Source organism: Octopus bimaculoides, chromosome 3 (genome assembly GCF_046866305.1).
Source record: "Octopus bimaculoides isolate indiv1 chromosome 3, ASM4686630v1, whole genome shotgun sequence".
In the NCBI taxonomy this organism is placed as follows: Eukaryota; Metazoa; Mollusca; class Cephalopoda; order Octopoda; family Octopodidae; genus Octopus; species Octopus bimaculoides.
The window spans coordinates 18,618,300-18,642,015 of record NC_142930.1 but is presented as its reverse complement, the minus strand read 5'-3'; the positions used below and the strand labels follow the sequence as shown (position 1 = coordinate 18,642,015).

General features: G+C 35.6%; 1 protein-coding gene across 1 annotated transcript in view; it reads left to right on the top strand.

Annotated features, from left to right (window-relative positions):
• The window catches only part of LOC106876666 (polycystin-1), a 115,438-nt gene that overhangs the window by 61,934 nt on the left and 29,788 nt on the right, over positions 1 to 23,716 (top strand). The window contains exons 16-24 of the mRNA XM_089348331.1: positions 1,234 to 1,502; positions 4,552 to 4,713; positions 7,190 to 7,309; positions 10,276 to 10,404; positions 11,562 to 11,664; positions 13,653 to 13,834; positions 17,799 to 18,038; positions 20,557 to 21,025; positions 21,641 to 21,816. Of these exons, the coding sequence (XP_089204457.1) occupies positions 1,234 to 1,502; positions 4,552 to 4,713; positions 7,190 to 7,309; positions 10,276 to 10,404; positions 11,562 to 11,664; positions 13,653 to 13,834; positions 17,799 to 18,038; positions 20,557 to 21,025; positions 21,641 to 21,816 (1,850 nt within the window). The remainder of the gene's footprint in view (positions 1 to 1,233; positions 1,503 to 4,551; positions 4,714 to 7,189; positions 7,310 to 10,275; positions 10,405 to 11,561; positions 11,665 to 13,652; positions 13,835 to 17,798; positions 18,039 to 20,556; positions 21,026 to 21,640; positions 21,817 to 23,716) is intronic.

The following is a 23,716-nucleotide window of genomic DNA, read 5'->3' as shown; positions in this document are numbered from 1 at the left end:
GAGGGAACCAAGATCACAGATACTGCTATGCCTGGGGATGCACGCGTAGATGACAAAGAGTTGGAAAAGATGAAAAAATACTACTAAAAGACGAAATTGCAAGAATGTGAGCAATGAGGAAACTGTTATCCCAGTAATTGTAGGGGCCCTCGAAACACTAACAACCAGATTCGAGATAAATGTGGTTAATGATAAGAGATGCAAAGTTTTAGCACTTATAGAGTGTAAATCAAGACATGACAGAGTTGGTCAATATCTACACCGGTTAATATGTCGGCAGTATAAAATCAAAACTGCTGACAAATGGTATAAGCAACATCTTGAGGCTGTAATTGAGGGAGAAAAATGTAACGATTCTTTGGGACTTTCCAGTACATACAGACAGGAACCATCGAAGCTAATAAACCGGATATTGTTGTGAAAGACTAAAACAATAATCTCCGTCTATTGATTGACACGAGCATATCTTGAGATCATAATATCTGGGCAAAAGAATTTGATAAGCTCAGAAAATATAAAAATTTGCTGCTTGAAATCGAAAAAATGTGGCATCTCATGACGGTTACAAAACCAATGATTATAGGAGCAATTGGAATGATCAAAAAAGCAACTGAAAATCTTTGGTTTATCATCCATGCAAGAAGTGCAAAAGATTGTTTTAACTGGTACGTCACACGTATTAAGCGTTGTAGCCCGATATCAGGAATTTTTCTTTTCCTACAGTTTAATTTGTTGTGCGTATATGAAACAATAATAATAACTACGAAAGTTGCATCAATACAGAAATCCGCTCTATATTTGGAACGGCACAGATTTTTAGAAAGGTATTCGATATCTAAAGAATCTGGTTGTGATCCGGTATCAAGTATATTGATTCAAAATGTAACACATTTGAGCATACTGTTAGTGGAACGACTCATGTACTGAGAAGAGCATTATCGCTGTGAAAACAACATCCATTCATGATTTTTTTTTAAATACATATTTTACCTGTGAATTTGCGTGTGTAAACTGGGAATGCATACAACGAGTTTCTCTGCTCTAGGTGTACGGAAAACACTCGGCGAGAAATGGAAGAAAATTTGAAGAAAGAAGAAAAAAAAACAACAACATAATAATAATAATAATAATAACAACAACAACAACAATAACAATAACAACAACACTAACATAATACGAAATGAATGATCTTGTATCTAGTCTAATATATTTAAAATATATTTCTTATTAAAGGTTATGTTCTAACCACCAAGTTTGAAATCTCTTGTTTCGGGTGGCAAAACAGTAACGATGATGAAGGTAACGACGAAGGCCTGTGGTACCGTTTCTTCTCACAGCCAGTTGGTGGATCAGTAAAGCAGCTACTCTATTATGGCACAGACCCATATATGCCGCGATCTCAGTTTGGACTCGGACTTGAAAAATATAACTATATGGTGAATGTTGGAGTTCGAGTTTCAAATTCAATGGGCTCATACGTTGAAATATTTCTACAAGTACAAGTAAGTATAATTTTATTGAGATGTATATATTAAAAAGGCAATGTATATATTTATTTCTTTAATTCCCACAGAGCGCTAAACATAGAGGGGACAAACAAAGGCAAAGGGATTAAGTCGATTGCATCGACCCCAGTGTGTAACTAGACTTTATTTAATCGACCCTGACAGGATGAAGGGCAAAGTGGACCTCGGCGGAATTTGAACTCAGAACGTAACGGCAAACGACATACCGCTGAGCATTTCGCCCGGCGTGCTAACGATTCTGCCAGATCGCCGCCCTAAAGGCAACGTACATGTTGAAAAGATCATAGAGTTCGGTTCATTCAGGAAGAAACTAAGAAAATTGTGGAAAACTATGACTATAAAGTTATCATTACTATCATCCTTATTGAGGCGGCGAGCTGGCAGAATCGTTAGCACGCCGGGTGAAATGCTTGGCGGTATTTCGTCTGCCGTTACGTTCTGAGTTCAAATTCCGCCGAGGTCGACTTTGCCTTTCATCCTTTCGGGGTCGATAAATTAAGTACCAGTTACGCACTGGGGTCGATGTAATCGACTTAATCCATTCGTCTGTTCTTGTTTGTTCCATCTATGTTTAGCCCCTTGTGGGCAATAACGAAATAGGTATTTCGCCTGTCGTTTTGTTCTGAGTCCAAATTCTTTTGGGAGTCGTTAAATTAAGTACCAGTGAAACACTGAAGTCGGTAAAATCGACTATCCCCACTCCTCCAAATTTCAGGCCTTGTGCCTATAGTAGAAAGGATTATCATTATTACCCTGCGCGTGTAAGAGAAAGCAGGGTATTGTAATCACTCGTTTGTCTATGTGTTTGCAAAAATATTGGAAAACGGTTGACTGATTTTCACCACATTTGTCAGAAATACTCTTTGGATGAGTGGCTCGATATGATGAACATTTGGTTTGATAATTTAAAACAAAAAATTATAGAAAAATAGAACTTACAAATTTCCCGATAAGCAAGTGCTCATACTATTTTGTTCACTTTCTTTTTCATATTAATCGACCCTCGTCTGCGTGTGTATAGATCATGGTGTACCTATGCGCGTAGACACGTGTGGGTACATACATACATACATATATAACTCTGTGTGTGTGTGAGCGTGTGCGTGTGTGTGTCTGTGTGTGCGTGCGTGTGTGTACAGTGATGGATTCGAGTGTTTCATTTATTTACGACTTGATTTCTTAATTTCACCGGACTATAAATACCTATATTGAAAACAAAAACAAAAAAAATCGAACTAACAAATTTCCCGATAAGCAAGTGGTAATATTTTGTTCACTTTCTTTTTCATTTTAATCGACCCTCGTCTGATGTGCATAGATCAAGGTGTACCTATGCGCGTAGACACGGGTGAGTACATACATATATACATATATACATACACACGTACATACATGAATACATACATAGATATGCAAACATATATACATACACACGTGCATACATGAATGCATACATAGATATGCGACTCTATGCGCGCGCGTATAAATTGATGAATTCGTGTGTTTCATTTATTTACGAGTTGATTTCTTAATTGCACCAGAATATAAATACCTATAAAGGTGATACTTTAAAAAAATAATTAATTCATTTCAATTAAAAAGCATGGGTAAGCCACACTATAATTTGCGAAAAAATTTATCTGCGCGCAGGGTATGCCTTCCTCCACCACCACCACCACCGCCCCGAATGCTTTTTTTTTTCATCATCATCATCATTATTATTATTATTATTATTATTATTATTATTATTATTATTATTATTAAAAACGGTGAGATGGTAGAATCGTTAGCACACTGGACGAAATGCTTCGTGGTATTTCGCCCGTCGCTCAGTTTTGGGTCCAAATTCGGCCGAGGTCGACTTTGCTTTCATCCTTTCGGGGTCGATAAATTAAGTACCAGTTGAGTACTGGAGTCGATGTGATCGACTGTCCCCCTCCCCACAAAATCCAGGCTTTCTGCCTATAGTAGAAAGGATTGTTATTATTATTATTACCTTTGCATAGCTGCTAACGCTGGAGATGTACTACAGTGTCAGCTGTTCAATACCAGCAAACTAAGGTAACACCTCTTAATTTTCGAGCACCTTCCGGAGTATTCGAGCGGTTCCAAGCAGTGCTGTTTTCTGTAAGTGCTCCACCCTTACAGCCCCTACTTGTAAGTGCTCCACCCTTGCAGCCCCTACTTGTTCCACGTACTTCTCGAGATTTTTGCTCACTGTTCCCAGGGCTCCGACAATTATTGGTAGGCGGCGAGCTGGCAGAATCGTGAGCACGCTGGACGAAATGCTTCGTGATATTTCGCCCGTCGCTCCATTGTGAGTTCAAATTCCACCGAGATCGATTTTGCTTTTCATCCTCTCGGGGCGGTTAAATTAAGTACCAGTTGAGTACTGGGGTCGATGTCATCGGCTGTTTCCCTCCCCACAAAGCCCAGGCCTTGTCCCTATAGTAGAAAGGATTATTATTATTAAAGGCGTCGAGATGGCAGAATTGATAGCACGCTGGACGAAATGCTTAGCGGTGTTTCACCCGTCGCTACGTTCTGGGCTCAAATTCCGCCGAGGTTGACTTTGCTTTTCATCTTTTCGGGGTCGATGAAATAAGTACCAGTTGAGTACTGGAGTCGATGAAATCGACTTACCCCCTCCCTCAAAATTTCAAGCTTTATGCCTATAGTAGAAAAGATTATTATTATTATTATTATTATTATTATTATTATTATTGTATGTACTTTGCTTCGGCTCATAAAAGATTAGTCATTTTTGTGGGAAAAGTATACTTTCCAAGTCACCTGTCAAATGAAAGGTAACACTCTAATTTATATAATTTTCTTGATATTTTATTTTAAATAACTTAAACTTCACATTTTAAATTATCTAAGACGCTAACACCGTTGTTTGAAGAATATGTAAAACCATTTCTTTCTTTTATTATTCTTTTAATTATAACACACACACACACACACACACACACACACACACACACACACACACACACACACACATACATGCGCAAACATAAAGGTGAAGAATCCAGCAACTGAAAAGACCAGCCAAAACAATTTCATGAATAAATCAGATGAGTATGAACAAGAGTTTTCGTCTCTGCTCTCGACGGGGCGCGATCAGGAAGCCAAACAACTCGTCGTGGCACTGGCATCCGTTATAAATAAAGACACTTTTCAGGTATTTATTGTATTGATTATTTATTGATTTATTGAATACATTTCCCCCAGATACGTATAGACATTTATATTATATGTTTCACATTTGGTATCAAATCTCACAAAATCCTAAACTAAACTACTGTCACACAAAGCCACCGTCCACCACAAACAGTCCCCTAAAAACACTAAGCTCCCTGCAGTAAGAAAAAAGTTATAAATAATAAATAAGATAACAAGAATTAGAAAAACTACTAAAGAATTTATAAGGACGTCCTCAACGAACAATAGCAAAATCTCAAGAACAAAAGCACACACTATGAAGTACTTTTTCTCCAGTTTGTGTACCCAAACCACAGGCGCGCATGCACATTTACATATACTTACATACACACACATACACTTAAACTCTAACAATAAGCTTTTAACACTAACTTTAATATCCAGCCAAACACTGAACCACAAACCTGGATCCTAACGCTAACTCTAATCTTAGGCCCTAAACCAAATATTTATGTCTTTAACTTTAAAATCTAAGCAAAAAATTATTGGTGATAATTAAATTTGAACCTAAATCTCTTGGCCAAAATATTCGCAAACCCTAAACCCTAAATCCTGAAACTGATGCAAACTCCAATTTCTAAACCAAAATGCTAACACCGTTTTTAACGCTAAACACTAGATCTAACCTACACACTAATCCCATATCTGAAACTCAACATTAATCTGACACTAACCCTAGTCCTAACTACATACACTAATCCAGGGGTTTTCAAACTGTGGTCCGTGGACCACAGGGGGTCTGCAAGGACAAGACAGGGGGTCCGTGGACAGCAGATACTCTTTATGGGCAATTTGATTTTATATATGTTTTTTAATCGAAATTTTTTAATTGACAATAAACGTATTTGTTAAATACTGTTAAATAAATAAATGTAAAAATATATGTTATTTTAAGCAAATATTTATGTATAAATTTCATAAACGTTTATAAGGGGGTCCCTAAGGTAAAGCCTGAAATATAAAGTGGTCCGCAAGTCAAAAAGTTTGAAAACCCCTGCACTAATCGATTTCCTAATCTTAATTTCTAAAGCTAAATCTACATCCCGAAATCGCCTTAACATCGACTCTCGCTCTAAACCCTAACACTACATTTTGAACCCAACCATGATTCATTTCCCTAATTCTTATCGTACACTCTCAATACCAGTATTAACTGCAAACCCTAATCCCGGCCACAATGACATTTAAAGCCATGACAATCTCAGCCACAATGACACTTAAAGCCGTCACAATCCCAGCCATAATGACACTTCAAGCTGTCACAATCTCAGTCACAACGACACTTAAAGCCGTCACAATTATTTGAATTTCGAAACAGAGCTAACAACTGAATCTGAATGATCTTTAGTATTTTGTGTCGAATTCTCACGCTCCTTCTTCTTTACAGTAACAGTCAACTAACAGAAACAAAATATCGAAATACCCTCTGCTTTGAAGCTAAAGTTTTCTTCCCCTCATCTAAGCTGCATTCAACTAACGGGCATGTGATTTTCACGTGATAACTCTTGAAAAGAAAGAATGCCAGCCATGTTTTTAAATCTTTTGGTCACCTTCTTCTTTTGAAATATCTCAAATACATAATGTCTCCTTAACAAAAAGAAAAGGAAAAGGAAAATGAGTAAAATACATGCAACACTAAAATAACGGAATTTAACAAATAAACCATAAAGATAGAAAGAATGAAAAGAAAAAAACAGTATCATGTTAGCTATTGTGAAGATAAATCTTTCTTTTCTCCCATTATTCAATAGTTACTGTTTACTATTATTATTATTATTATTATTATTATTATTATTATTATTATTATTATTATTACAAATCTACATTGTACTCCAATATAGGTCGTATATAATTCCCTGCTTTTATATTATTTTCTTCTCTTCATTTATCCTCTTTCTCTCGCTCACGCTCTCTCTCTTTCTCTTTCTCCCACTTTCTCTCTCTCTCTCTCTCTCTCTCTCTCTCTCTCTCTCTCTCTCTCTTCTCTCTCAATATGAGCTTCACATACATAGACGCACATACATAGACGCACATACATAGACGCACATACATAGACGCACATACATAGACGCACATACATAGACGCACATACAGACATTGGCATACATATATGCACACATACACACACAAGGAACAAAGGCCCACACGTACATGCATACATCCTTACTTTCATACATACATACATACATGCATACATAATCGCCATACACATGTAAACTCAGAAATTCCTACACACACACAATTTCACATACGTATTTTTCCAAACAACTGTGGAGTTTGTTTCTTACGACTTTCTTCTGAAACACTATTACTAACATTGACCTCGTTACTCTTGTTTTTATTGAGGGGTGGGAGATTGTAGTTTGACTTATTTTTGACGACTCCTTCTCTTACAGCACAATACTTCCATTTCCTTTGTCACTCTTCTCCTCTAGGGCAAGGACAATACAGAGTACTCATCGGCAGAAACATCAAATAATGGCCTCAACAAGAAACCTTTGAATAATTCAGATACAACAGACTCTTCTGGAGAAAAGAATGAACAAATAATTCAGGTTACTGAAATTTTAAATATGAATTGTTAATTGAGAGAGAGAGATAGGAGAGAGTGGGATCGAAAGAGAGAAGAATTCTGTTTTCTATACTGCTGATAAAACTAATTCTTTTCTGGATCATAAATATTCGCAAGAGCGGTGTATTGTTAAGTGTGACTCTCCACTTGGAGAAATTGGACTCAGCACAGTAATCTTATGAATCCCACAGGCTAACAAGTGAGCTCCTATGTATCCCTCAATATATTAGAGCTTACAACCAAATCTTTCTCAACTCATTTGTTGTTGTTTTTGTTTTTTATTGGACACGTACGAAAAGGTAGTTTGAGATATACTACATCTGAGAAGAGGTGGAGTGGTCTCGATACGAACATCTCCGATCCTTGGTCTGTTTGATTAAATCTGACCTGTGGCTAAACAACAAAAACAATAACAACAGCAACAACAAAAACACCAACAATGAATCACTTGTCGATTCACAGTCCTGCCACTGGTTACAGTAATGAGTTGTACTACGTGTAGTATCTACTCAGACTTAAGTGTACATAGTCAGTGAGGGTTAAGTAAATTGGCCTCAGATACACATAATGCTTGCTCATCTGACTGGATCTTCATATCTGAAGATTCTCCAGTGCATTATCAACTCGGTTATCTACGTTTTCATGCATTTGATAACTGGACTTCCTGAAGTATTTGGGCAATATAATTTATTTTACATGCTTTTGTTCACCTAGCAGTCAGATATACCATTTGTAAGCTCTTTAGTTCAAATTCACTTCAGTTGTTTCACTGTAATTTTCTGTCTCTCTCGGGACGGCTTATCAGCTGTCAGATGACTGAGTCAGCTCACATCTCACGATCAGATATTTCTGCACATAAGTGGTTCACCTAACAGACTTTGATTAGATCAGTAAAACCCAACCCATCTTGTGTGTCCATATGTCTTTGGAACTGTTAAACTCAACGCTTCAACCCTGTGGAACAAATTACAATGCTTACTGCAGTGAAACATTGTTTTATTTCTCCTTGTTATATTTCCAGCTCGGTTATTAAAGAGTCTAAACTATGCACATAGTGCAGCGCCCTTTGCCAGTACAAACCAGTACAAACCAGTACAAACCAGTACAAACCAGTACCTTTCCCGACATTTTATCCAATACTCTATCGACTCAGATGTAGATGGTGTGAACGGAGTAAAATAAAACAACTTAATTCTTCACATTACCTAACAATCAAAAATAAGCTCCAAATTAATTATGCCCAATACATAATGTACACAAAATTTATTACGACATAAGTGCTGTCATATACAATGAAACTGGCTGTTCTTCATGAAGCTATATTCGCTGAATAATTAAACTTTGCACCCAAGGCTAACGATTTCTTGATCACTTTCATTGATGTACATTTGTGTAGCACCTCCTGATAGCAAGTGGAAGAAAACCATTGCTTTTTATATCATTGTCATAGCCATAGCTCAGTAATGACAACAATTTTCTCTGTCATACAAGTTCATGATACATGAAGTGGGCGCCTTAACAAAATTCATTTGCTTAATTACAGATTTCTGTAGAGTTGAAGGACTAAATACATTTATTAAAACTAAATACAGGGGAGGAAAGGAAAGTACTGTTTTATTTTTATTTAGTGTAATATTTTGGAGAGTAGAAATAGTAACATTACTATGACAGTACCTTTAACAAGGACTTTGTAGTGTAAGTGAATTGTTTTTTAATCTAGAATTGAAACCCGATCGCAGGAGCATCACCTTTTACTGTACAAAGCTTGCTTGTTTATGTTTCTGCTTACGTACGTTGAACATAGTTATATCTCACGAAGCAATATCATCTAACATATCATAATATATTATTAATTCACATATCATCAAAAGGAAAAGACGTCATTAAATATTATATAATACAGTTATAGAAAATAATTTTAAAATAATGTATTCAACCATTCCAAAACAGTAGTTTATATATGCTTCACTGACGAAATTTCCATTAATTTTATCTAGCACGGAAGTTAGAAAAATTTACGTAAGACTATAGTTCAAATTATTTGAACTATCATGCATTAACTTGGTTGCCAAAATAGTTTAGTCTATGAAAACATTTAATGCTTGGAACGTATGTAATCGTAATCGGGTTATAATTTTTGGACAATAGCTGAATCTTTAGAAATGAAAATGATATATTTACATCTGCGCTAGATTTCTTATTCCTGAATGTGTATATAGTATTGGTCTAGATTCGAACTCCGAACTTCCACTGTATAACTACCTAACTGCAAGGAACTGATAAAACTAAGCGGCCTTTGAGATCAAACCTGAACACCGAAAAACCTTAATGAGAAGATAATCTCTAAGTCCCGAATGGCTGAAGAATGAAAAGGGAAATTATGTTCCGTCATAGAATAAAATTTACGTAAATAATCGTAAAGCAGGATGGAGTCTTAGGAAAATCAAAGAATCTCTTCAGATGTGAAGATCCAGTCAGTAAGTTTATTGTTGCCATCAGCATAAATAGACTATTCAATACTAGAGCTGACAAATTTTTAATGACATAAAAATATGTGAAAATAGATTTTATACTTAAAATGTATTTAATATTGCTATAAAATAATATTTGTTCCCTTTTTAGGCATATCACCTTACAAGTTTTAAAATGTTTCTAAGTATTTGTAATCACTCTACTAAAAAAAAAACAAAAAACAAACAATAACAGTCATACGAGAAAACAATTTTTCTTTCATTGACATTTTAGTTGATATTAGGCTGGAAATGTCTGCCGGCGCTGTGAGAGTGTTCACATTGAAAATATCCCTATTGTTCCATTCGTTACTGTTTGATTTTAATTATTAGTTCCATAATTTTTCGTCACACTTCTACGAATTTTTTTTTTACAGATCACTTTTGTACCTGTAAAATTATTTTTGTTAATTATTTATAACAATAAATATCGTTTCAGTTGCGAACTTTTGCTGTTGAGACACTGGCGAAAACAGCGCAACCCACAACTCTTGACTCTCTTCGACAAACAGCAATGGCATTTCGTGTTATAACGCTAGAACCAAATGAACTTTCTGATAAAGCTCAGGTAAGAGCTCCCTTCAATTATCTTACGGCACATTCCATTCTTTAGTTTCTGAGTATTTACGGCGAAATAGATTTCTTCATTACATTAACGTCAAAAGATAACTGGAATATCCAAGTCACAAGACAACTGGTATCATTTTATTAAAAGCACTTAATCTTGTCTCAGTTATGTTGGCGCACCGGGAATGATACATTCAGTATCCAGTAACCTTGTTCCTGTGTGTGAAGCTTACGTTGGTCGATCGTACCGATCCCAAACTTGTGGTATATGTAGCCGACCACTTTGAATTGTAGACAACCTTCACTATCTCTGTCTACTGGCTTCCTCCATTGCTGACCGGCCACCAAAGATGAAAGCATGAAAGCTATCTTGCAAATGTTGTTTTGATTTGAACAATTTTATTCTTCAAAATTTTGTCCTCAAGGAGTGGATAAGAAAAGAACAGCCTCATAAGAAAGGAAAGCAAAACACAAGCTTATGGTACTCCTAAAACAGTTTAGTTATGGTAATGAATGATATTGATAATCCTTTCTACTAAAGGCACAAGGCCTGAAATTTTTTTGGTGCTGGTGGTGGCGGACTAGTCAGTTACATCGATCCCAGTCTTCCACTGGTACTTAGTTTATCGGCCCTGAAAGGATGAAAGGCAAAGTCGACCTCAGTGGAATTTGAATTCAGAACATAAAGACAGACATAATGCCGCAAAGCATTTTGTCCGACATGATAATAATTCTGCCAGCTCGTCGGCATAATAATAATAATAATAATCATTTGTATTATAGGCACAACGCCAGAAATTCTAGGGGAAGGGCTAGTCGATTACATCGACCTTAGTGTACAACTGGTACTTATTTTATCAACTCCGAAAGGAGAACATTTACACCTGTTGTGAAAATGAATAGAACACTAAATTCATATTCTAGGATTTAGCACTATTGCTGGAATCTAATACTACAATTCATAGCTATATTAAAAATATGTTGCAAATCAGCCTAAAGTTTATAAGGATGGAAATTGAGACTTGCGATAGTGATGGTAAAATGTCAACTTTCAGGAAACAAAACATGCTCACCCTCTCTCTTATTCAGATTATATTCTTTTAATGTTGTTGTTGTTGTTGAAGTTATAACTATATACAGTTTGGTTGTTGATTTCAGAGCATTACAATATCTGCAATGGAAAGCATTGCTAACACAATGGAAACGATGGTTTCTGACTCACGTAATCAAGATTCTCAGCAAAATCTCCAAGCAAGTGAAGGTAAGTACATGCTACATACATGTGTGTGTGTGTGTGTGTGTGTGTGTGTGTGTGTGTGTGTGATGCACAAAATACAATACAAAAACGAGTTAAACAAAAAGAAACACAGAGTGTATTAGGTTGACGCAAAGAAAATAGGGTAAAAATAGAAGGAAATGTCTTTTAAGTTTTGAATATTCACTTTTCTGAAAGACAGGAGAAACAAGGAGAGAAAAGAAAGGAGAAACAAGGAGAGAAAAGAAAGGAGAAACAAGGAGAGAAAAGAAAGGAGAAAAAAATGGTTCCAGGTTCAGTCCCACTGCGTTGCACCTTGGGCAAGTGTCTTCTACTCGGGCCGATCAAAGCCTTACAGGTTTCTATATGTGTGGCAAAGGGGAACAGTTGTAAGCTTGGATTATGTAAATGGTTATTCTTGTGTTTTGTGTGCGTGAGTGTATGTGTGGCAGCAAAGTGATGTGTATATTGTTTAAATGTATTGGTGTGTATGATGCTGGGTTTTTGTTAATAGATGTGGTGTAGGTGTGTACGGGGTTTAGGGGGACTATGGAAATGTAAGAGGTGGGTGGTGTGTGTAAGTGGAGAAAGGTGGGGTTAAATGAAAAGGGATTAAGAATTTAATCTGAAGAGAAAAAGTTGATTCCTGCTGCAAATGGAGACGTGAGTCCGAGGGAGGGGGCTTCTATGCAAACCTGTCCGAATAGATTCATGTTGAAGGGAATGACCAAATAAGACATAACTACGTTCGGGTTCAAAATATTTTTTATAAGGATTTTTCATATTTTCTTTATAAACATTAAGGAACAATAATAATCGTAAACCCCTAATTCATTAACGTTTCAAGTCTTTCACAGCCTCATCATGTTTAGCAGTTACAATTCATAAAATCGTTAATGCCGGATTTCTAAAATGTACGGCAGTTAGGTATTGATAGATTTTCATGACTTTTGGATGTGATGTATTTGTGTGTTGATTTTTTGTTTGTACTTTGCTGTTGGTAACGCTTCCGTAAATATTCATCTCATTTTTTTATGGAATTCTACAAAATTGTGAACTCGTGTTTTTTTTTTTTATTTTAATGAATATTTTTTCTGCATTTTGATGATTCTTTAATATAAATGTATGATCAGCTAAAATGTATGTCCGATAAAGCATATTTCAAACAACGTGATATATGAATTACAGTATAAACAGAAAAGTTGTAAACTTCACGACTCAAACTGCTTATGTCTTTAATATAACATATTTGAAAAAAAAGTTGTCCCCTAGTTACTCAAATACGTGTTTGCGGGTAAATATATAATAGACTTAATGAAGAGTATCTACGGGAAGTAGATTTGGATGCAGGACTAAATACATAGAATACTCATCAATTATACAACTCACTTGTTACTTACAGTTCTCCGGTTCCTTACAGTAGGGGTACCATCCACGTTACCAATTTGCAGCTACAAGAGTTACACCGTTTAAGAGTTAATATTTTAAACAAAGATAAAGTGTAGCTTTGGAGACAAGGATACAAACTACTTGTTCTTCAGTTGACATTTCCATCCTCTCCTTACTCGCTATACTCTTTCCACCCTTTCACATAATTCTTCCTTTTATTTTACTTATATTTAAGTATACAAAGCAATTTAGTCGCAAGAACTGATAGAGCATCAGACTTTATAGACTCTATGTTCGTTCCCCGACATGCTGAGTTTAATTTTTGCTGTCAGACCCAACGTTGTCACTTAACTCTTCAAATTATTAGTCGTATTTTCAATTGACTGTACACTCTTATCTCAATATCTTCTTGCTTTGTATTAATTTATATACATAACTCCTTTTATTTAATAAATGAAAATGCCATCATCTGTGTTGACATTATATATATACACACACACACACACACACACATATATATATATATATATATATATATATATATATATATATATATATATATATATATATATATATATAACCCATTTCTTTTGTCTTTATTGTAGATATCATAGTTAGTTTGAGCAATGTATTGCAGTCGATTGACATCGAAAATGATGTTGCTATGAAGGAAGATGCGAAAATCGACTCAGACGAACAAAAAGCAACAAAAGAAAATGAAAGTGATGAAAAGGAGGAAAATGCTAAACGGAACTGGAAACCTATCAACGAAGCAATAACTGATAAGGTTAAGATATATTTTAAAGCACCAAAACTACAATATATATATATATATATATATATATATATATATATATATATATATGAACATGCACATTCACACATAAGCGCAATGTGTATGTGTATAAGAAAAGAATAAAAGTTGGAGAGATAGCTGCATAATCAAGTTATTTATAACATATTTATACAGAAGTGGGTAAAAAATATATAAGCTTGGCAGAAAATTTAAGGGAACCCTCAGAATGAAGATTCATAGGAATTCCTCATAGACAGGTACAAATCCAGGAAATTCATACAGTAATGTTGTTTGTGAGCTAGGGGAGAATTTGAGTAGTACTTTGTGTTGGTAAATTAAATTTTGGTAATCACTAGTTGAAAGTTTGCAAATAAGGGAGTGGAATGAACGGGTAGTTCTTTACAGCTGTTTCTGCTGTAAGATGTTCATTAGAGGCAGTTATGTACATTGTGCTAATATATACATAAGGTAGATTGGTGCAAAATTACTGTACATGAATCAGTACAGGTGTGAGTTATGCGAACAGTTAACCCAACATATACAGATTCTTACACCAATTTATCTTACTTATATGTAAGCACAACACACACAACTGCTTCTAATACTTCTCTTCTATCACATCAACGACATTACCGTATGAACCCCTTGGATTTGTACCTGTCTACGAGAAATCACTTTGAACTTTTGTTTTCCGGATACTCTTTGTTTTCTGCAAAATTTACATATAGTTTCTTCTGAATAATTATGCTATAAATGACTTGATGCCTTGTCTATATTTTACTCTATGATACTTACGTTAGTTCAATCTGTATATTGCCTACAACCAACTCTTATTTCCATAGATCCTACATCCCTTCTCTCAAGGTCGAATTTTTGATACTTGATTAGGTCTGGGCACTTATTGTGTGTACCTATTATATCTTTTTGACATTTTCGTACCTGATCGGTACTTTTCGGACGACTATGGTCCCTGTTAGTCTATATGTTTTTCATTCATGTGCGTTAACTACAACATTAGACCGGTTTTGCTCTTATTTCTAGCAATGTAGGTATTTCCTAACACCCTAGTCACATTTAGTGACATTTGTAATTCTCCTTTTTGGTGAAAGATTGCAAACTTCTGTTTATATTAATCTTATATGTATATGTATATGTGCGTACACACACACAAACACGAGCACAAACACAAATACACACACACACACACACACACACACACACACACACACACACACACACACACACACAATAGCAACAGAAACAGTATTAATACCAAAAGGTAAGCTTGATATCCAACTTAATGTGGGCGTTGTGTTAGAATAACAGAATACTGCGCTATTTACATTGAGAAAATCTCTCATAAGGACTTGTGGTGCATAAAAGCACTCGAAATTATGTCGTTGATTGATGAGAATCGACTGCTACGGCCGCCGGAACTGCCAGAGAGAAAGAGAGGCATATATGCATGTTGCGATGAGAAATAGAGACGACTGAGGTGTCAATATAATATAAAATTTCAATTTGTTTCCATTTTTCCATTTGTTTCCATCCGTTTTACATTTTTTCCGATTTTCTCCGACAAGGAATTTCAATTTGATAAAACTAAACTAATTTCAGCTTTTCAGATTGATAATACAATGCTGTCTCTATAAACACCAATCGAGACAGTTGATTTCATGCCTGAAATAGAAATTCGTTCGCAAATGGACATCCAATTTAAATAATTTTAGTCATTTTGAAAACTTTGAAGCGCTTTGAAATAATTTTTTTGGTGGTGGGGGCATTTTAAAATTTCAATTGCAATCGTTTCTTTAAAAATTTTAATGCAAACTCAAACAACTCAAATAATATTTCAAATTATGGAAAATATCACACTTTATACATTTGGAATTTGGTACGGAGGAGTGAAAAAAAATTGTTATCTATAATTTTTTCTTCTTAGAATTTGACTGTCGAAGGAATGTAAACAGAGAGAGTTAATGATTTCTTGGAGTATATATGTATATACAAATTTCAATGAACAGTTATATTAGGCGTGCCTGCATGATAAGAAGCTTACTTCCCGTCCACATGGTTCTGGGTTCAGTCCCACTGCGTGACACCTTAGACAAGTATTTTCTGCTATAGCCTCGGGCCAACCAAAGCCTTGTGCATGGATTTGGTAGACAGAAACTGAAAGAAGCCTGTCGCGCGCGCGTGTGCGTGTGTGTGTCTTTGCGTCTGTGCTTGTTCCCTACTACCACTTGACAACCGGTGTTGGATCTATTCCATTTCAATCACAGATTTTTTAATTATTATTTTTTTTTTTAACTAAACAGTTTGAAACATCGAATACTGGTAGAATTTCTAACGTAGAACACGGTTTACTCTGAACGTTTTTGATAAAATTTCATATTATAGAAGTTATTTCGTGTTAAAGTTGTCGTATTTGGGTAATTCCAACCAATCAACGAAGTGTATTCGGTTGAAGAAAGCCACTGCTGTTTACGATAGTAATCGAAGAAGAACAACTTCTGGGTCATCTCTACTAAATGCCATCACTCTGTTCAAAGAATCAACACCAAGAAGGAAGAAATATTATTTACATATATTTATTCATTTGCCTGACATCAGTGTTTTATTCACACAGAAAGCGCGCCGGTGTTTAAAAGATCTATAGAGCAACGAGTGCGCAGCTCGCGTTTTTGTTGTTGACGTCTATGTAGTTTCAAAGTGACTTATTTTACAACTATGAGATGTATTGTTATTGTCATGATTTTATCTTACTATAATCTACAACAAACACAGATCCCCGGTGTTGGTGTTTTTACGTCAGACAGTGTATCAGTAAACGGGGTGAATTTTTTATGGCTTAATCGGGAGAGAGGGGCTGTGTCCGTGGCCTTCACCGGTACTTTCAAACCTCTAAGATAGATGTAATCGATATTATTCAGCTTGAACATAAGTCGACGTCTGAATTATATGAATGTGTGTGAGAAAGGAATTCTAAACAGCTGTCCCTGTGTGTTGGACGGTTTGAGTTAAGTAGTTAGTGGTGGTAAGTCTGGATAGAAATGGTATATAAGCGGTTTTGAGATGTAGAGGTTGTTGTAGTATCGATTAAATATTTGTTGCTGAGCGAGTCAGTCGGATTATCTTTTGAGGGGAATACAATCTGGTGGTATGTTAATGGATGTGTGGAGCAGCAGCACTGTCTCAGATATGACAGTAGCAGTCCATTGTTGGTTTTACATGAGCTTTAAACAGGATGAACAACTGATCAAAGCTGAAGTATAGTTTGATCTTTAAGAGGAAGCCCCATTTGGGGAAATGCAATTTTAGCAAGGTTTTTCAGGTGGGAGATTGTGATGTTCAACATTTGCAGAGACTTGGAGAGCAGGCTAATTATTCGTGATTAGTAGGATTTTATTAAACAAATAAATTATCGGAAAGATTGTTTGCCAACATAACATGGCAGTCCTGGTTTAGGACTAATGTTGCTGTAATTTAGCCCCAGGAGACATCGTCTTCAGCTGGCTATACGACACGATCTGTGTTCTTACATTTTCGAACAAGGAAATCTAGCTACCCCACTCAGCTCAAAACAACATCTGTGTATCGCGATTTCTGGGTTATTTCTCTTCATCGGCACAGAGTTATTGTTCGGCTAGAGATTTAAAAATAGTAATTGTGAGATTTATAAATAGTAATTTTCTAAATAAATTATCGGTGAACTGTAGAATTTTCAGGAAAGAGGTATAGACTTCACTGTATTTATTCTTTTACTTGTTTCAGTCATTTGACTACGGCCATGCTGGAGCACCGCCTTTAGTTGAACAAATTGACTCCAGGACTTATTCTTTGTAAGCCTAGTACTTGTTTCTCTAATTTAGTGCTAGTAAAACAAGTATAAGTAATATATTAGATTTAATACAGTCAGTTGTTCCTTTTCCATACATAATCTTATTACTTTCAGACACGGAACATTACTAACGCTGCTATCAAAATTACCGACAAAATCATCCGTAGTGTTCTTGCTAATCGTATGCCTGGCGAGCCTGCCGTAAAGTTAGAATCGAAACTGTTCACAATTTTAGGCGAACGAAAAACCCCAAATGGTCTGAACAATTCTGTGTTGGGATCAGGTTGTGTGAAACTCCCAACTGTTGACAATTTGCTGCCAAACGGATTGAAAGAAAAGTTTGTCGACACTAAGGTAAGATATTTCCTTTGAAAAGGGCATGTGTGCTTATGTGTGTGTGTGTATGAGTGAGTGTATGTGTTTGAGAGAGAGAGAGAGAGAATGTGTGTGTGTGTTTGAGAGAGAGTGTGTGTGCATGTGCGTATGTATGTGTGTGTATTATATATATATATTTATATATATAAGCATATATACTGTATTTTGATATAATAGCATGAAATTCTATATCAAAAAATTCCTCACGAAGATATGTGTCTAAAATAGTATTGTATTAAAAATATATATAACTATATGAAACATGACAGCTTAAAAATTTGTTAATTAATGCAAATTACGATTGTTTCACAAAAGTATTGTCATTATAATGGAATCCTTTGTTGATACACATCGATAGACAATACTTCCGCTCGTCAGAGATGGAGAAGATAAAGTTTTTATAATCTATCGAATGTTTTAAAATTCGAAAAATATGGAATGCAAAATAAGGTACTGTTTACACAAAATTGTCATGAATTTAACAAAGATATATATATATATATGTATGTATGTATATATACAAACTCGAAATCTTATTACCAAAGTCGACCTGCATAAATCAAAACCAGTAAATTTTAATCTATTTTCAAAAATACTTTCTCATATATTTTTCTAATTTTAAAACAACATTCGATATATTATAAAACCATTATCTTCTCCATCTCTGACGAGCGGAAGTATTGTCTATCAATGTGTATCAACAATGGATTCCATTATAATGACAATACTTTCGTGAAACGATCGTAAGATGTATTAATTAACAATTTTTTAAGCTGTCATGTTTCATATATTTATACATATTTTTAATACAATACTATTTTAGACATATATCTTCGTGAGGAATTTTTTTTATATTGAATTTCATGCTACAGTATATATAATTGCTCGTATTAATGTCTAAATATTTTATAGTATTAATATTTTTGACATTTTATACAAAAAGCACTCATTATAAATTCAGTGTATAATATTGTAACTGAATATATTTAATTAATGATATATGCATATATATATGCATATATATGCATATATATATATATATATATATATATATATATATATATATATATATATATATATATATATATATATATATATATATATAGAGTTATTAATATTTCTAAGTCTCTCTAAAGGAGACTACGGCAGCGGTACTGGAAATTAATAGTTATCGCCAAGCCAACATGGCAGTCCCAAAATTAGGACGAAAGCTGCCGTGAATTAGCTCCAAGAAGCCATCGCCTCTAGCTAGCTATGTGACACACGAAACCTGTGTCCTTTATAACCTTCGAACAGGGGAGGTCAGCAGTGTCCCCCTGCTGGTTTGGCATCTGCAGACTAGACTAGTTTCAGGGTGTTGCCCCTTGTCAATGCAGAGCAGCCAAGCCTTAGCCAGGCGGCGCTGCTGACTATCTGCTCGAAGGTTATTTATCTAATTTCAGTGGAATCTATCCACTGGTTTTCAGAAATAGAGTTATTAATATTTCTAAGTCTCTCTCTCTCTATATATATATATATATATGTGAAGGCGCATGGCTCAGTGGTTAGAGCGCCGAGCTTACGAGCGCCGAGCTTACGAGCGCCGAGCTTACGAGCGCCGAGCTTACGATTCCCGGACCGGGCTGCGTGTTGTGTTCTTGAGCAAGACACTTTATTTCACGTTGCTCCAGTCTCCAGTTGTTGAAGTGATAATAGTGGAGGGTATCGACTCCTTACTTTATTTCCTAAAATGTACCATCAATGTTCAATAATATTGAGATCTGGGGACTGTGGTGGCCAAATAAGATGTTCAACTTCACTAGAATGTCTCTCGTACCATTCAGTAACAACTTTAGCTGTGTGAATTGGTGCATTATCATCCTGAAAGATTGCGTTTCCCTCCGGAAACAGCTCCGCTACCATAGGATGAATTTGATCAAATAAAATGCTTAAATAGTATTGACTATTAATTCTGCCATGAAAGGAGATCATTAGGCCAGCAGATTTCCAAGATATAGCTCCCCCCCCCCACTCAGATCATCACAGATTCTCCTCCATGTTTAACAGTTGCAAGAAGGCAGTCTGGGTCAAATGCTTCTTTTGGCTGTCTCCACACGTATACTCGGCCGGTGGTCGGAATAAGGTAAAGGATGACTCGTCCGAGAAAATAACACTCTTCTACTGCTCTAGGAACCAATTCTGTAGGTTTTTCCTCCACTCTAAACGCTTTGCAACGTTTATTTTTAAAAGTAGTGGTTTTCTGATTGCAGCCCTCCCGTGAAACCCGGCTTTGTGCAGGTCCCGGCGAACAATTCTCGAGGTGGTCATTAAGCTCTGCAGTAATTTTTGGAAAATATAAGAGAAATTATTTTAAAATGTTTATGTGCTCGCTCCCCCTAACTTTAGAACTTGGTCACGCCTCTGGTTAATAGTATGTGGAATTTAGCTCAAAATGGTTCTTCCGTTATAAATGTTCAGTTTATACTTTTCAGTAAACTTTCTTGTTCATTTCTTGTAGTTTCTTCGTGCTAAATCGAATCCATACAGGTGGGATCCAACTTCAATGTACATAAACTCGGATGTCGTGTCTCTCGATTTGTACAGCCCAGATGGATCAGCCATACCAGTATCCAACATTTCTCAAGATATTTCCATTGACATCGAGGTTAAATATGACTCACCCCTTTCATCAGTGACCCTGAATTCAACTTTCAACAAAAGTATATCAATACATTCATTGGAAGTCCCAACAGTAGAGAATAGTTTATTATTATTAGTCAAACCAGAACTCGCCAATGTCAGCCTAGATGTGTTAATACGTCACAAGCTTCCACCGACAGACACAGAATATGATTTATTTTTCACAGTACCAATCCAACCATCTAATGACCAGAATACATCTGACTCTGATTACACAGTGTTTGTTACTTCTGAGCAGGTGAAACAACTGGGAAACGGAACTTATTTTATTGGAATAAGACCATTTTGTACGTATTTAATATCTTACTCGCGCTTGTCCGTGTAATTCTAAATATATAGCTAGCAAAATATTTCTTTGTCACCTTGAGAATTAAATGTCTTGATCAGGGACATAGCGCAGCGCATCTGACAGTATACGAACTGTCCATTCTTTGGCCGGTAGTCCGGTATTTTATCACAAATTCATTCAACAGCAAACACCATGAGAAAATGTGTGTGTGTGTGTGTGTGTGTGTGTGTGTGTGTGTGTGTGCGCGTGTTTCCATTGGACACTATAATACAAGGTGATTCTGAAACTCACTATCGCTTATCTGTTGAAGAGTGTGTGTTCACTGCTTTTAATAATAAGAAATGTTTAAGCTAATAAAGCTTATATGCTTATATAAGTAAAATAAATAACAGTAATTTCATTGTTACAAGGCACAGAGTAAAGGGTGGTATAAGATTCAGATGTTTGTGATCCTCCCTCTGTCTCTGTCGTAAATATTCAATTTGAAAGAAAAATTCATCTCATTTGTACTGTTTCTAGTAACACGTAACACTGTGTAAAGGTGGGACCGAATAGCCGATTCTTTGTGCTGCTTACCACATGCTATTGTATTATTCATTTGTTTTCGTTCTAGCGGAACTCACTGAACAATCGGTTGATGATTATTATGATGCCTTAGAAATGGCTCCAGCTGATGTTCAAGAAAATATCACTGCTGACCCTTTTCCGAGCTATCAGTTTCGTTTTATTGTATCTGGGTGTCGTTTCTGGGACACCAGACAAGAGAAATGGTTGACCAAGGGGTGCAGGGTAAGGAATTTTGCATAAACGTTTATATTGCCAACTGACTGACAAAATGGTTCATAAAACTTTTTTCACACACAACTGAAATCATATAATCCTAAACAGTACGACATGATTTAAGGACGATCTGGTTGCTATTTCCACCAGATCTAATGATCATGAAGATGCTCCCGTTTTAAAGTATGATGTAAGAAAAAGTTGTGGGTTAACTCTCCTCGCAAACATCGCTATATTACTATTCCTTTAGCGTTAAGTGGCTGACAAAATATATAATAAACAATATAGTGGAGATATAATAGTACATTTAAAAGAGCAGAAAAGGGTATCTATTCTGAAATGTAATCACTATTGCAGTCGCCCGGCAAGAATCAGCTACGTGGTTCAAACACTGCCCTATTACTTTTTTCCTAATTCGAACTGATGTTTATAATGCCTAAAATCAGGCATAGTGTAGAATATTTTAGAATAGTAGATGTTTAGTAAAGATTAATCTGTGTGCGTGTGTGTGTGTTAATTTTCTTCTCTTCTCAAAGATGACTACTTGATATCGGAAACCGTATATAGGTTTTGCTGATAGTAAATATATATATATATATATATATATATATATATATATATATATATATATATATCAAGTTTATTGATGGTATCCGACTTCGCACGGTAGTATAGAATTGTTTCTGATGTTATTCTAGATGTTCCATGAATACAGTCCGCAGACAATTTCTATCTTAGGTCCAGCATCATAAACATGCAAATAGGAGTAGATTGTGCAGTCAGTCAATTTTGACTCAAACTTCAAATTGGTGTTTCTAAGAGTGATCCTCTTTATTGTGTCGGCCTAAAATTTAGGTCTTTAACTATAATAAAAGGTCTTTAAATTAGTAAAAAGACATTTTGTTTTTAAGATTTTATGTATTAAACTGAGAATGCCACTAAACAATCACTCGACATGCTAGAAATATCAGGCAGAACTGCTTCAAATCAGACCCAACTCTCCTTAAAAAAAGAAATGTACTGTTAGATGTACTAAGTCTGAATAAAAGATATCACATTTAGAATGCTTTTGACCCCACGTATCATTAATCAGGACTAACATAAAGTTGGACAACAACAATAAAGTCGAGGGGTTGCGAAAACTTTTCTTTCTAGCTTCGGCTTAAAGCTGTAAAGAAATTTGCCTCAAAGCTGCGTGGGTTTGAATTCGATCCCACAACATAGCACCTTAAGCAAGTATCTTCTGCCGTAGCGTTGGGTCGACTCAAGATTTGTGAAATTTAGTTGACGTAAAGTGTGCGAAAGTCCATGGGAGAGACTGTTCCTGTTCTGTGTGGTAGACATAATCCGTTATCCGGTTTAACATCATCACCATCTAACCCATCGATTGCAAACATTCGGGACAAGTATCAGATCAAAGGATAACTTTCGGCATTCATTCCACCAGACTCGGAGGTATCGAAAAAGCCATGAACGATTTTCTTTATCTTTTGACCAAATAAAGTTTTCAAAACGGCAGATTCTTGATAGAAAAATAATCATAACAGAGTTGGTTTGCAAGATTCTTTATGTGGGTTCGTGTGTTGAAGCATAATTTGCTGTGTCTGGGGAGAGTCATTCTCTTTTAGTGCCTTATTATTTAACACACTCACCGGTAAAGTTTCCACTCATTTACTTATTTATTTTTCCTAAAATTTTCGTTGCGTCTTGCAACCTTTTCAATAGTCCTTGAGAGTCAACGACTAATGAAAAGATTGCAAGACGCAACGAAAATTTTAGGAAAAATAAATAAGTAAATGAGTGGAAACTTTACCGGTGAGTGTGTTAAATAATAAGGCACTAAAAGAGAATGACTCTCCCCAGACACAACAAAATAATCATAACAGAATTTGACTGAAATGAATGTTAG